The sequence below is a fragment of the Aquila chrysaetos genome, chromosome 2 (genome assembly GCF_900496995.4).
Source record: "Aquila chrysaetos chrysaetos chromosome 2, bAquChr1.4, whole genome shotgun sequence".
In the NCBI taxonomy this organism is placed as follows: Eukaryota; Metazoa; Chordata; class Aves; order Accipitriformes; family Accipitridae; genus Aquila; species Aquila chrysaetos.
The window spans coordinates 81,021,477-81,035,869 of NC_044005.1; the positions used below are offsets into that span (position 1 = coordinate 81,021,477).

At 39.9% G+C, this 14,393-nt stretch overlaps 1 protein-coding gene across 2 annotated transcripts in view; it reads left to right on the forward strand.

Moving 5' to 3' along the window:
• EYS (eyes shut homolog) overlaps nt 1-14,393 on the forward strand; it is a 1,018,924-nt gene that overhangs the window by 550,781 nt on the left and 453,750 nt on the right. For both annotated transcript variants that reach the window (XM_030007184.2, XM_030007189.2), the window contains one exon: nt 5,764-5,963. In XM_030007184.2, coding sequence (XP_029863044.1) covers nt 5,764-5,963 — 200 coding nt within the window. The remainder of the gene's footprint in view (nt 1-5,763; nt 5,964-14,393) is intronic.

Here is a 14,393-nt window from a genome sequence, read left to right on the forward strand (position 1 = left end):
TCCAAGCCGAAGCTGAAACCAGGACAGGCACTTAGCTTTTTTTTTTTTTTTTTTTTTTGTGACAGTGGAAGGAGCGAACCCCTTTAGAGCAGGAAGAACCTGACAAGATGAGGCCTGAGGAGCAGCTCTTCTGGCCTTCTGGTTTCCCTAGAGATGGATGGCTGCAGTCCCAATTTGACTGAAGCTGTCTGTGAAGGGAACAAACTAGAAAACAGAAAGGGAAAAGAGAGGGCAGTGATGGCCACAGAAAAAGCTAGGCAATACAGCTGAGTTTGGACAGGTTACTTGCTCTGATATGACAGAAAAGAAAGTTTTAGAGCGTATGAATAAATATGTGTGGTTCATTAACTTTGTCCGGCTGCCACATGCCCACCCAGCCTCTCTTGCGCTCCCCTTCCTCGTCAGGGCAGGGTGGGGAAATAAGAAGAAAAGCTTGTGGGTCAAGGTAAGGCCAGGGAGATTGGTCATGGTCACCAGTTACCGTCACAGGCAAAACAGACTCACCTTGGGGGAGATTAATTTAATTTGTTGTCGATGAAAAACACTTTCCTCCCAACCTGCCAGAAAACACGCTCCTGCACGGGTGCCTCTCCATGGGCTGCAGCTCCTGCCAGGACCCTGGTCCGGCCTGGGTTCTCCAGGGGCTGCACCCTCCTTTGGGGCACATCCACCCGCTCTGGCGGGGCGTTCACACACGTGGCGGCGTGGATGAGCTTCACCGTGGTCCTCCGTGGGCTGGAAGGGGCCAGTCTGCTTCACAGTGGGCTTCTCCAGGGGAATCTCTGGTGGAGACTGCCTGGAGCACCACCTCCCCCTCCCTCTGCTCTCACCTTTGTGTCCGCAGGGCTGCTTTCCACACTTTTTCCTCGCTCCTCTCTCTGATGCTTTGCTGCATAATGGTTTTCGCTCTTTCTCACCCAGGTTTTCCCCCCGTTGGCTGCGGGGCCGAGCCGTGCCCGGCGGAGGGTGGGTTGGAGCCGGCTGGAACCCGCTGTGTCCGGCGCGGACCCTCCTCACAGAGGCCATCTCTGCGGCCCCCCCTCTAAACAAAACCTTGCCATGTAAAGCTATTTTAACAGCGCTGCACCAGAGAGATGCCTGAATGATGTCAGTTGCTTTTCTTAAGGGAAGCTATGTGCAGGGCCTGGGATAGCGTGTGGCTCCGAGGGCAGGCTGAGGGTGAGCGGGAGGAGCTGGCGCACAGAGCCTGCACACTGCTGCAGCGACAGGAGAGCCTCCTGCCTCCTGTTCGCACCCCAGTGAGCCGAAGAGGCCCCAGTCGAAGGATGAGGTTTTCTGTGTCCTCAGAGGAGACTGAAAGGAAAGTATTGCTTGAAAGAAAGAAGTCAGAATAATAAAGAAGAGTACTTGCTGTTTCTAGAAAGTCCTGAGGAGTCAAACAAAAAAGGTCAGAGACAAAAGCTGTCGCTGTCACTGTTACTGCCCCTCAGCGTTTCAGTGTTACGACTGCTCGGTGGTACCTGGAGATCTCAGCAGTTTCTCTGCTTTCTAAACGGAATATTTTTGCTGAGAACTCCAACAAGGAACTGAAAGTATTTTTGTGATTTTTGGGGGGAGTTTCAATTTGGTGTTTTGTCACATGGGTTTTTTGTTTGGTTTTTTTAATCATTCATTGCTAGCAAATTGTTAGTTGAAGTGACACAAAGTTGTAATAGGAATAAATGTTGTGAAGAAGTACTTGCTCTATGCACATAGATTTCATCTTGGAGTAAGTGACGCTGCACTTAGATGTATCAGCAGTTCTGTTCAGGAACTGCAAGCTGCATGAACTACTCCTGATCCTAGTACGTTCATACTCACTTCTTCAACTTCCATTGAAACTTTTTCATGTGTTTCTTGTCAGATGTCAATATTAAAATTATAAAGTCCCACTTCGGAGATCTTTTTATGCTACCAGTGCATTCAGTCACCTTGCAAGTATTCTTTGTCTGTCAAAAGGAAATACTGATTTCTGCCTACTTTGTTGAATACCCTGGTGTCCGCTGTGGCATTTGGAATCTTAAGGCGATGCATCGTGGTTACCTTCTCACTATTACTGCACAAGGCTATTTAAAACAGAGTTGATGTCACACTAACAAAGGACAAATTTCTGTAGACAGTTGCTCCTGCTTCCACAGGCATTATCAATTCAACTTGAAATAAATATGTTTAGAAAACAACGTTCTAAAAAGCCTTATCAAAAGGGCTTGTGCAGAAAATAACTATGTATTATTAATTCTTAAAGACAGATTCCTTTTGAACCTATCCTATTCTTGTTTCTTTTATCTAGCTAGATTTTAAAACTTTCACTCAAACTTCGATGATTTCTGTCTGTTCCTTCTAAGTATCAGTGCTGAGTTAAGAACTTCCCATGTCCTCACCTTCAAATAGTTCACCCCTCCGTAATAGTTTCCAAGTTACACCTGCATAACCGATTATGCATCATGTGCTGAGAAAAAAATTAGAGAACTAGCTTTTAAAAACATGTAAAAAAGATTTCTTTGGTCTGTCTTTGTTGTTGTTTTCTTTTTTTTTAACATGTATTGTAATCTATTATTCTGACACAATTAAGAAGGCAAGGCAGCGTGATTTGGGGTGAGGAAATAGCAGGGAGTAGAGGAAGGAACTGAGAACTTCATAAGGCAGAACGGTGCCTGAAACGTGGATAATCTAAAACCGCTGGCGATTCCCGAGTAATTTTCTTCCCCTTTGATTTCAATAGGAAATGAAAGTCAAATTAATTTAGGGCTTCAGGACTGGATTGCTGATCAAGATCAGAGTGTACATTTCTGTTCTGTACTATAATCTACAGATTTTTAGTTGCCATAAAGGTGCTAACTTTAGGAATAGTGCGAGTGTATGAGCGTATAGTGATGGTAACAGAGCTTTCCTTTTGCTCACAACATTATATACCTCCTTTCCCCCAGAAATGGGGTTGAGGAGAGGAGAGAAGAGGAAAAAGAAGAATGAAACAGAGAAACTGGCCTCATGATGAATGAGGTATTGCAAAATATGTTTCTTTTCTGCTACTGCAAACATTTGATTCTAATGGCAAAAAATTGCAGTGCCCGATATTTTTCTGCAGATGAACAGCATTCAGTCTATTAGCTTGAGTTATTTGTTACCATTTAAATTTGGTATTTATTCTCTGTATCTGCCAAGCAAATACTGTAGATTTCTAAGGGACAAAGCCTGTGTTGCTCTCACTGACTGCAGGAGTGGTAGTGATATTTGTTTTACTCAAACAGGTTATTTGTAAACTTTTTGAAGGATTACTGTAAGATTAAGTCTTTGTCATTGAACCTTAAAAATTAGGCATTTTAAAATTCCAGATCAAAATAGCATTTCAGATTTAGTAAAGGTTAAAAGGGCCCATTGAAAATAAGAAGGTACAAAATAAAATATAAATAAGTAAGCAATTGTGACACTTCTATATATCAAGAAATTTGTGTTTTGGAAAAACTAAAATGACCCATCTTTGTGGATATTATTTTTGTAATGTTCAGGTTTCTTAGCTATTCAAAGACAATTTTCCTCTGACAGGATCTTACCACTTCTAGGCGAGTAAATGTTAAGTAATACCTTACTAGGTTGTGAACTGGGCACCTGGGGTGCCCACAAAAGTATTTTTTCCCTACTGTACTGGAGAAGAGAGAGAATATTTCTAGAACTGTTGAGTCCCTGCAACTGTTGCTCTGATTTGGGAACTGTTTGGTTAAGGGTCGTAGTCAAGATTCAATCTCCCATTATAAAAAGGAAGACAAAACTGAAATAGCATTGGTGGTTAGGTGAACTTGCCTTCAGGGAATCAGGGTAGTTGGGAATTTTCTGCAAAGCCAGCTATTCCCTAATGCCAAGCTGTAAAGTCAGTCTCCGGTAGGATCTAAGATAAGCAGGAATTGGCCACAGCTCTGTTGCAACTTGGGTTTGCCATCTAATGTCCTTGTTCTTTTAGACTACGAATTACAGCATTTGGTGTAGTGTGGTAGTTCACCTACTTTGGGATAAAGTTATTATTTGTGGCATTTTTAACATAGTTGTATGTCTGTTCACCGAAACAATTTTCTTGCCTGAGTTACGAACAGTGCAGATTAGCACTTCTCTGGTAACAGAGCGTACTCTGGTTTTTTGCAAGTCTAATGCTGAACTTTGAACTGCAGCGCATCAAAATATACTGGAAAGTTATAGGTGTTATTTCTTTCCTACAAACTGTCTTGTTTTTATGTTACTGTAAAAAATAATGACTATGAGCAGTTTTGTAAAATTTTACAAAAACAATGCATGCCATAGAAGAAAATAAAAAGTATTTACATTAAGTTTGCAACTTGACATGACTGTGATGGCATATTGAGCCAAAGCTGTGAACATTTGCCTGAGCTTTGAACTTACCCTTAGTTACTTTGATGATTTTGATATATTTTGAATTTTAACTTTTGAATTATAATTAGGTAAAAATTTGATCCATTAACTGATAGATTTTTAATTTATTCTGCTAATGAGCAAAGCTGTAAAACCAGAAGTAGTAGAGATGCATACAAGTGAATAAGAATTAAGACAACTAGACAAGGGAAGTTACTGGAATAGAAAAAAAGCCAGAAAGTTGGAACTGTGAATTGAGATTTTTTTATAAGCAAGACTAACACTACTTAGGTTTGCCTACAACAAATGTTATTAATGTAGCAAAAGACTACTTCTAGAACCTAGGCACAGGATTTTTGGCAGTCTGTAGAACTATCCCTATCATCCTGTGGGATGTATAATTCAATTAGTTTATGTAATGCTCACTAATAAATCATCCTATATACACCCAGCTGGAGAGCTTATAGGAGAATAAGTTGTTTCCTCACAATTCCCCATGGATATCTGAATTTACATTCTGTCAAAGCAACTGTAGTACCTGCAGGAAGTCTGAGTGCCCTTGGATATCCTTAAAGAATTAAACCTAAAGTTACAGGAGTGTGAGAATAAATTTAAAATACTGGATTTAGCTAGACTATTCGGGTGGCAGCAGCAAAATAAAACTCCTTTGGGATATTGGCAAAAAACTAGGTTTCTGTGCCCAAGGGCAAAACCACATTTTTTGCACTGGCAATTGCACTAACTAAACTCTCCTGTAATTCTGGAGAAACATTAATTTGCTGCTACTTTGCATGGTTTGAATTTGATGACTTTCACATTAGCTTTATCAGAGGGAATTGTTATTATGTGAACACATAAACATTTCTGTATGTTTCTATTTGCAATATTATGCATTAATTGATAATAAGAAAGCATTTATCAGGAAATACTGATAAAAGGCTTGTGTGCATTGGTTAATAAAAATAATTTTTTATTCTGTCCAGAACTGTCTTAGTAATGTGGCTTTTTTCACTGCAGTAGGCCCTACTATAAAAACTTAGAAGGAATAATTGTATAAACTATGGCTTGGAAACATGCTTTAAAATTTTAATAAAGGAATCATGAGTGTGAAGCACATACTTACAGCTGTAAGACTGCTTATATGAAAATACATTTACATTTCTCCAAGATTAATTAGTAGGAACAAGCATAGTTTCAAGAGTGAGTATGAGTTGTAATCAAAGGATCTCTATATAAACAAAAATTCCCCCAAACTAGAGACTTCTGTTTATCAGACAATAAAAAAAGTCCAGCACTCTTTTTTCTCATCTCCAGATTCAGTCTCTTGCACTTGCTGTTGAAATGAATGAATAAGTAATGTGTTTTAAAACTATGTAGTCAATGTGTTATTATTTCTTTCCTCAGGAATGTGAATCTGCTCCCTGCCTTAACGGAGGTTCTTGTCAAGATGCAGTCAACGCTTTTGTTTGTACTTGCCTGAGTGGGTACACTGGCAGGTTTTGTGAAGTTGATGTTGATGTTTGCAGTGAGCCTGCGCTGAATTCAGTTCTCTGTCACAATGGAGGTGTATGTGTTGATGGACCTGGAAGAACTTTTCATTGCAGGTTAGTATGAATACTGTCATATAACTGCTTTAGTTAATACACACTGATTTGCTTAGATTTCAGGGTGGTGGTGTTACTGTATGCAGTATGTGAACTCATTTGGATTTGATGCTCAATCTAGTGCTCAAAAATATTATCTTAAACCATTCACTGTTTAACATCAGGCCCTTTTATCTGGGAACTTACCTTCTAGTGCTTTTCAGAATTATATGTGGAAACTTCTAACATAAACTGACCCTAAAAAATTAAAATCATTATGTTTATGGATATGTATGTACTCCAGTGTTTTCTACTCAGGCAGAAAATTAATTTGCAGTCAATTTTAGATAACAGGTAGTTTGTATAGTATGTGTGCACAGACATACGTACAAAAAAATTTCCTATGATACATCGTCGTCATGCTCTGGCTGTTTAAGGCTTCTGAGTAAATGCATGTAATCTTTTAGCTTATATACTTGTAATATAGTGAAACTCCTTTAAAATTAAGCTACTCTATAGATTGTATACATTATGCTCTACTACATCTAATAAATATAGCAACTCACAATTATTATCTAAGTCTCTATTCAATTGCTACATTTGTAAAAATATTAAATACTATGAAAATATTTTATAGACATACTTAAGAATGAAGCATAAATATCTTCCCCTGTACAGTCATGTGCTCAATATCTGGATTTTGATTGATGGCCAAAGTTGAAGATAAGGATAACAATTTTATTTAAAAAACCCCACCTGCTAATGTTAAAGCAAGAATGATCATTCTTAGTTGTATGTAACAATTTGATAGCTTTATAATGTACTATAAGAAATGAAGCTAATTTCATTTCTTATGAAATGAAGAAGATTAAGAAACAAATGTATTACTTCCAGTCTGTGGCTCAATTTCCACATGTTGATCCTTCATGTCCTTATGTTAATAGTTACGGAATTTCATTAGCATTCAACAGAATTAACGAGGCAAATGGCCCATGGACAGCCAGGAACTACTGTTGTTGTAATATAAGCAAATATTTGCATCGATAGCTGGCATTGTTTTCCAGAATCTGAGAGGATCATTGTCTGTGATTAATTTCTATCTGACAACTAAATGGTGAAGTGACAATGACTCTTGAGGCACACAGACACATTACCAGTTAAAATCTCCACATGTCAAATGAGATACAATAATTATATTCATGATCATAGAATCACAGAATATTTTGAGTTCGGAAGGGACCTTTATAAATCACCTAGTCCAACCCCCTTGCCATGGGGTAGGGACATCTTTCACTGGATTAGGTTGCTCAAAGCCTAGTCCAGCCTGACCTTGAACACTTCCAATGATCGGGCATCCTCAACTTCTCTGGGCAACCTGTTTCAGTGTCTCACCACCCTCATCATAAAAAAAAGTCTTCCTTATATCCAATGTAAATCTAGCCTCTTTCAGTTGCCTCTTGTCCTGTCGCTACAGGCCCTGGTAAAAAGTCTTTCTCCATCTTTCTTATAAGCCCCCTTTATATATTGAAAGGTCACAATAAGGTGTCCATGGAGCCTTCTCTTCTCCAAGCTGAACAATCCCAACTCTCAGCCTTTCTTCACAGGAGAGGTGCTCCAGCCCTCTGACCATTTTCGTGTCCCTCCTCTGGACCCGCTCCAACAGGTCCATGTCTTTCCTGTGCTGAGGACCCCAGATCTGGACGCAGTACTGCAGGTGGGGTCTCACCAGAGCGCAGCAGAGGGGCAGAATCCCCTCCCTCAACCTGCTGGCCACGCTTCTTGTTATGTAGGCCTGGATACAACTGGCTTTCTGGGCTGTGAGCACACATTGCCAGCTCATGTCGTATTTTTCATCTACCAGTGTCCCCAAGTCCTCTTCTGCAGGCCTGCTCTCAATCCCTCATTGCCCAGTCTGTATTGATACTGGGGCTTGCTCAGACCCATGTGCAGGACCTCGCACTTGGCCTTGTTGAACTTCACGAGGTTCACACGGGCCCACCTCTCAAGCCTGCCAAGGTCCCTCTGGATGGCATCCCTTCCCTCCAGAGAATCAGCTGCACCACTCAGCTTGGTGTCATCTGCAGACTTGCTGAGGGTGACTCAATCCCACTATCGATGTTATTGGTGAAGATATTAAATAGTATTAGGGCCATGATAACATAAATATATTATGGTTTAGCTTAAACCTTTCAATACATGCTAAAATAAGGCACATTAGCTTACTTCTAAGAAGTAAGCTGCTACCTGCACAAAGACTGTTTCTGTGGCTCAGATGTCTGGTAATTTGTTTCACCCCTGTTGTTTGATCACCAGTCTGAAAATTCAGTCCTGTGCATTCTCCTATTTCTTCTTTCCTGGCTCATGTTCACTCTAGCCTCCTTTTTTAAAGCTTTGGGTGCTGCAGCATACTTTCTTCTTTCACAAATGAATCTTCTGAGTTAAATGAAATTACTTACATTTCTCCTCTCTTCTGCTTGGGAACTTATTTCAAACATTGTGAGGGCAGCTACCTTTCACTTGCTTCTGAGCCCAGCATTGGCCATCAGCAGGAGCTGTTCATGGAATCAAGAGTCAGGAAAATTGTAAACAATTAAAATCAGGATTTTTAGTGTTGCCAAGATCACAAAGGTTTTCGTGAGTGATGTAAGACTACAGTAAGGTAAGTTGATGTGAGATATGGTTGTGATCCTGCAAAAAGAAGTTCCATACTTGAGATAAATTTCTTCTTCTGAGGGGGTCCAGGGAAAGGACTTTTTTCAGCTGATAGCCTCTTCTGCATTGATAGGCTTCAGAAGACAGACATAACTCCCTTTCTTATCCTTCAGCAGCTGCTATCATTCCAAGTAATGTGTATAAGTGTCACGAAATAAGGTGGTTTGGACTGCTTAAAGAATCACCTTCAAGGGTATTAGCAAAAAAAAAAAAAAGATTTAATAGGAATTTATATAAAAGCATGACTTCACAGAATTCAATGGAACGGTCACTCTATTACTTAATACATGGATGAAATGCACAAAGGAAAATTAAGTCAGAATCAAACTAAAATTATGTGTACAGAGACAGAAGATGCAATAGAGTAAAAGAGAAACTTACAAAGAAGAGTTGAGTTAGAATTGGTTTCTTGTGATTTGTATGGAGATCGGGAATGTAAAAAGGTAGGGGAGACCCTCCTGTTGAGTCATGAGGTTCAGAGGAGACCGCCTAGCTTTCTAAACTCCTGTCGGAGTCTAGGTGCAGCTGGATCAACTCCTAGTCTCAGACTTGGCCAGTGGTTTATATCTAAAGAGATTATGAGTATAATAGCAGCCTGAGATTCATTCACAGTCGAATAAAGTTCACGACAGTAATTTAAGCATAGATTTGAAAAACAATATTTGTAATATACTTGCTAGAAAATATTCAGGTCAATACACACACATGCATAAAGACACTAAGAGATATCCGTAAGCAAGTAAAAGAAGTATACATGTTAAAAATTCCCCTCAAGTTCGGTGAAAATATTCACATCAAATGCTTCAGCATCTTTCTCAGCGGGTGAAGGGTCGAGCCTCAAAGGGCAGAGAGTATCAGCCCAAGTCTCGTTGGCTTTCAGCGACAGACTTCGGGTCTTCGCAAACAGAAATGTTTGTGAGCTCTGAGAGGCGTCCCGCTCAGAGGGAGATGCTGGTTGCAGCCTGCTGTGGTCCAGGAGAACTCAAAGGGTCTCACTTAGTACCGCTTCTTATAGGTTTGGGAGGTGATTGGCTTTAGTCATCGACAAATTACTGGGATTCCAGTTGTGCTGGTACTGTTATGCATGAGTTACGATTCAGATAAGGAAGGCTCCGGGGCTGCCAGAGAATGACTTAAGATTCAGATAGGAGATGCTACAAGGCAGTTAGGAGAGGACTGAGATGTGTCTCAAGGTTGTCAGGAGAGAACTCATTATGTGTACTGCCGTCCCCCGCCTCCGACAGGCAGCAGGAGTCCTTGGAATGGTCAGCACGACCTCCCTGTCTTAGCCATGCAAGAATTCCTGGTACGGTCAAGGGATGCTTAACTGCCCAACTCATTACACTTATGCTAAGGCCTAGCAACACTTCCCGAGTTTGTAGATCAGCCCAGAGAGGGGGAAGAAATGCACAACCATAACAAATGGAAATAAGAAACATAAAAACATGATTAAGTCGGGTTTGCTCCTGTGCTGTGAACATAATGACGTGAACACTACTCCTTTCCTACTATTCCTTCCAATTGCTTTACGCACTCAGAACAAAACTCATGATGAGAATAGGACTGATACGGAGGATGGAAAAGCAGAATAACAGAAGAATAAGCAAGGGAGAAGTAGCTCCTACTCTAGCAAAATGCCACAAGCATCCAAATGAATAAGATGTCTTAGTGCCTGTCATACACTCACTGTGGAATGGGGAGGAGGAAAGAAAAAAATCCAGTATCATTTAGAGTCTCCTTGTTTTGGGGATCAAGCTTGGAATGTTTCTATTATTGTGTGACATGGTTTAACCCTAGACAGCAACTAAGCACCAGGCAGCTGCTCAATTGCTCCCCCTCCACCCCAGTAGGATGGGGAGGAGAATCAAAACCAAGTGAAACTCATGGATTCAGATGACAACAGTTTAATAATCGAAATAAAAATTAAAATATAATAATAATAATAACAATAATAGTTGTAATAGTAGTAGTAGTAATGAAAAGGAAGATAACAAAAAACGAGTGAAATATAACCCGAGAAAGACAAGTGATGCACAATGCAATTGCTCACCACCCCCTGACCGATGCTCAGCCAGTCCCTGAGCAGCGATGTGCGCCCCCCCCCCCCCCCCAGCCCAACTCCCCCCAGTTTATATACTGGGCATGACGTCACATGGTATGGAATATCCCTTTGGCCAGTTTGGGTCAGGTGTCCTGGCTGTGTCCTGTGCCAACTCCTTGTGCCCCTCCAGCCTTCTTGCTGGCTGGGCATGAGAAGCTGAAAAATCCTTAACTTGGTATAAACACCACTTAGCACCAGCTGAAAACATCAGTGTGTTATCAACATTCTTCTCATACTGAACCCAAAACACAGCACTGTACCAGCTACTAGGAAGAGAATTAACTCTATCCCTGCCAAAGCCAGGACACTGTGTCTGGTAAAACTGGAAATAGCAAGTAATGAAAAGTGTCCAGTAATGGGTAAGTGTCAGGCTGCCTTAACTGTGGGCAGCACTGCCAGCTTCAGCTATGATGTATGTGATATTTTACCCGGTAGTATAGTGAATGGTTCAACTTCGAGTTATGTGGGAATCAATTTCATGAACAACCCTACAGGCTTCTTCCAGAGGTGAATATGAAAAATACCCTTTGGGATAGCCCTTGAATTGTGTGTTATGTGAAAAATCTTTCTGTCTTCAAAGCCTTGGTTTAAAATTAAAACAACTCATTGGAAATGAGAGGGGTGCTGGGAGTTGTAATTCAGTTCTATCCTGGGCAGACTGCCACTGAATCAGGGCTTCAGGAAACAGATTACCATCTGAAAGGATGCCCACCTACCTTCCTTTGTATTTTAGTGTTCTTAATTAAAGGAACTGGCTGCCACAACAACAAACACTATATAAATTAGCAGATTAATAATAGAGCTATCATGGGGCTCAGGGGGGCTTTCAGAAGACAATTCAACCTAACCTACATATGGTTGATAGAACAAGTATGTAATAGTAATTCTGAAGCATTTTCATAGTATTTTCCAAGTCTTTTGAGGAAGAGAAACTGTTCCACATAAAATACTCAGATTTTTTTCATTATATTTAATCCATAGTTGGTTCATCCTCACTTTTGCATCTTTGGGTCCCAGAATATTTGGTATGCTTGGCTTGGGATTTAAAAAAGTAAAAATAATAACAACTGAAAACATTCCTCCCTCCCCACTCATGCTTGCATTGACTTTTTGAGCCTTTTTTAAATGTGCATTTCAGGTACTTCCTACTGACTAGGTTCAGAAGTCATACAATCTTGAGAAGGATTATCTGTGCAGTGCTTTCAGTCTGATCAGGTGAAAATAATGTCAACAATCTTATGACAGGCCTTGTTGAATATTATAGTTTCATTGTACTTCTTCAGCACGTTATAGCACATCCGTTTTTTGTAATGTTTTTGTTAGGGAAAACAGAGGTAATTTTTGATGTCATTCTGTCTTTTATCATCTACTCCAAGTAATCTTTTCAGAATTTAAATGTACTCAGTGGTATAAGATAACTTTGTTGGTCTTAGAAATGTGTAGGGTCACAAGTAAGTTTGATCCTATCCTTTGATACTTAAAGGGAGACTGGTGGTTTTTAAATCTACTTTTTGGACTGTATTTGACTACATTATTTGGTTCAGAACTGAAGCTTTTTTGGCAGTAACTTTCAGAGATTAGTTTATATTCGCAGCATAATTCTATGGGCTTGTTTTTTGTATTCCAATGGCAGGTAAGAGTGAATATTTGATCAACAGAATACCTGATCAACAGAACGTCAAGGTTTTTCTTCCAGCTCATGAGGTTTTAGTAAGAAAGAATAAGAATATGTTGTTCTACATTTCCTTCAAATAAAGTGCAATTATTTTAAAATGTTTATTGTGTTATCTACCACTCATTCTTATTTGTGACTATGAACTGATTGTAATGAATGCAATGATAAGTAGTGAAAGGCTGGATAGTGTTCTTTGTAATTGCACATGTACGTGAGAAAAGGTTGAAGGACCTTTGACTCATATTTACCCAAGCATTCACTAGCATTTGTATAAGAATATAACCTAATAATTACTTGATTACTAAGTTGAAGGGGCAAATAATGTAGTCAAAAGCAGTCATAGTAGTACATTGTATACATCAGCTAGTATCCTTGGAACATCTTGGCAAAATCTTTAAAATATACCACTTTCAGACATCTTCAAGTGGTAGAAATTATGCTGGAAAAAATACGAATTCTGTATAATTTAGCCTGACTTCTGACTTTCATAAGGATAAGGGACTAGGATTATGATGGAGTGTGTCATATTAAATTGCATTCAAGTGTCGATGAAAAGACATCCACAAAACCTGTAAGCAACTTTATTTTTGTTTTCTTCCTTGGGATTCTTCACGCGCCATTTGGCACTCAGAAAGGCCTTTCATTTTCTTCTTGTAACTATTCTTCCCTTTTCTTTCTCTCAGTAAAATGAATTTGCTCGTAAAAATGTTTGCATTAGACGCTTTTATATATTTTCTTTATTTAAGGCTTTTCTTGCCACAGTTGGAGCACATGTAGAACATGTAATTAAAAACCAAAGCTGTCCTACAATCTTATTCTTGTGCTGCCTCGAAACAGCTGGTAAAAATAAACTAAGATCAGTACGTTCATATTCTTGTATTCTACTGATAAGGAAGCAAAGTTTAGATTTTAAAATACCTTGTTTCCAGTTCCTTTCTATTTTAATCTGCTTGATCTGTGTAAGCAAGGTGTCCCACTGGAGCATCAGGTCTCATAAATAGCTAGGGCCTCTGCAGGGATCCAGGAAGGAGATAAAAACAATTCAAGAGTGGAGATGCTGTGTGAGCAGAAAAATGGAGTCTGAAAAATGTATTCCTCTGTAGCTTTGGCGTGCAGACTGCACATAAGAAATGATACAGTAAGATGGTTTGTCTTAGAGTATGTATAAGGTAAACAATGTATTGCTGGTATGGGGCAGATATTTATGGGGGGAGCCTAGGGGTGCAGTTTTGTAGGGCAACATAGGTAACTGTATCCAAAAAAGCTGCTGTTCAGTTTTTTTCGTGGTATGCAAAAGGAGTTGATCTGTATGGCTTTGAAGAATCAAAGTTGTTTAGGGTTTCATAAGTGACAGTCATGTATTTAAATTGAAAGCTACTGCAGATTACAAATCCAACAAAATACAGTTCGCTTTTGAAGAACCACTACTTAACATGGGTGCAGCCACATTTTTAATTAATTGGGCTTTGCATGTCTCCATAAGAAATTGTCCTTAGCAAATTGTAATAATCCAATGTGAAGTTGACAAATGCACCGATTGGTGTGATGATGGAGTCCACCTTGAAGAAGTAAGATGGAAATTTGGCCAGCGTCATAGAATCATAGAATCATTTAGGCTGGAAAAGACCTTTAAGATCATCAAGTCCAACCATTAGCCTAACACTACCAAGTCCACCACTAAACCATGTGCCTAAGTGCCACATCTACACATCTTTTAAATACCCCCAGGGATGGTGACTCAACCACTTCCCTTGGCAGCCTGTTCCAATGCTTGATAAACCTTTCAGTGAAGAACTTTTTCCTAATATCCAACCTAAACCTCCCCTGGCACAACTTGAGGCCATTTCCTCTCATCCTATCTCCAGCCACCTGGCAGAAGAGACTGACCCCCACCTGGCTACAACCTCCTTTCAGGCAGTTGTAGTGAGCGATCAGGTCTCCCCTCAGCCTCCTTCTCTCCAGA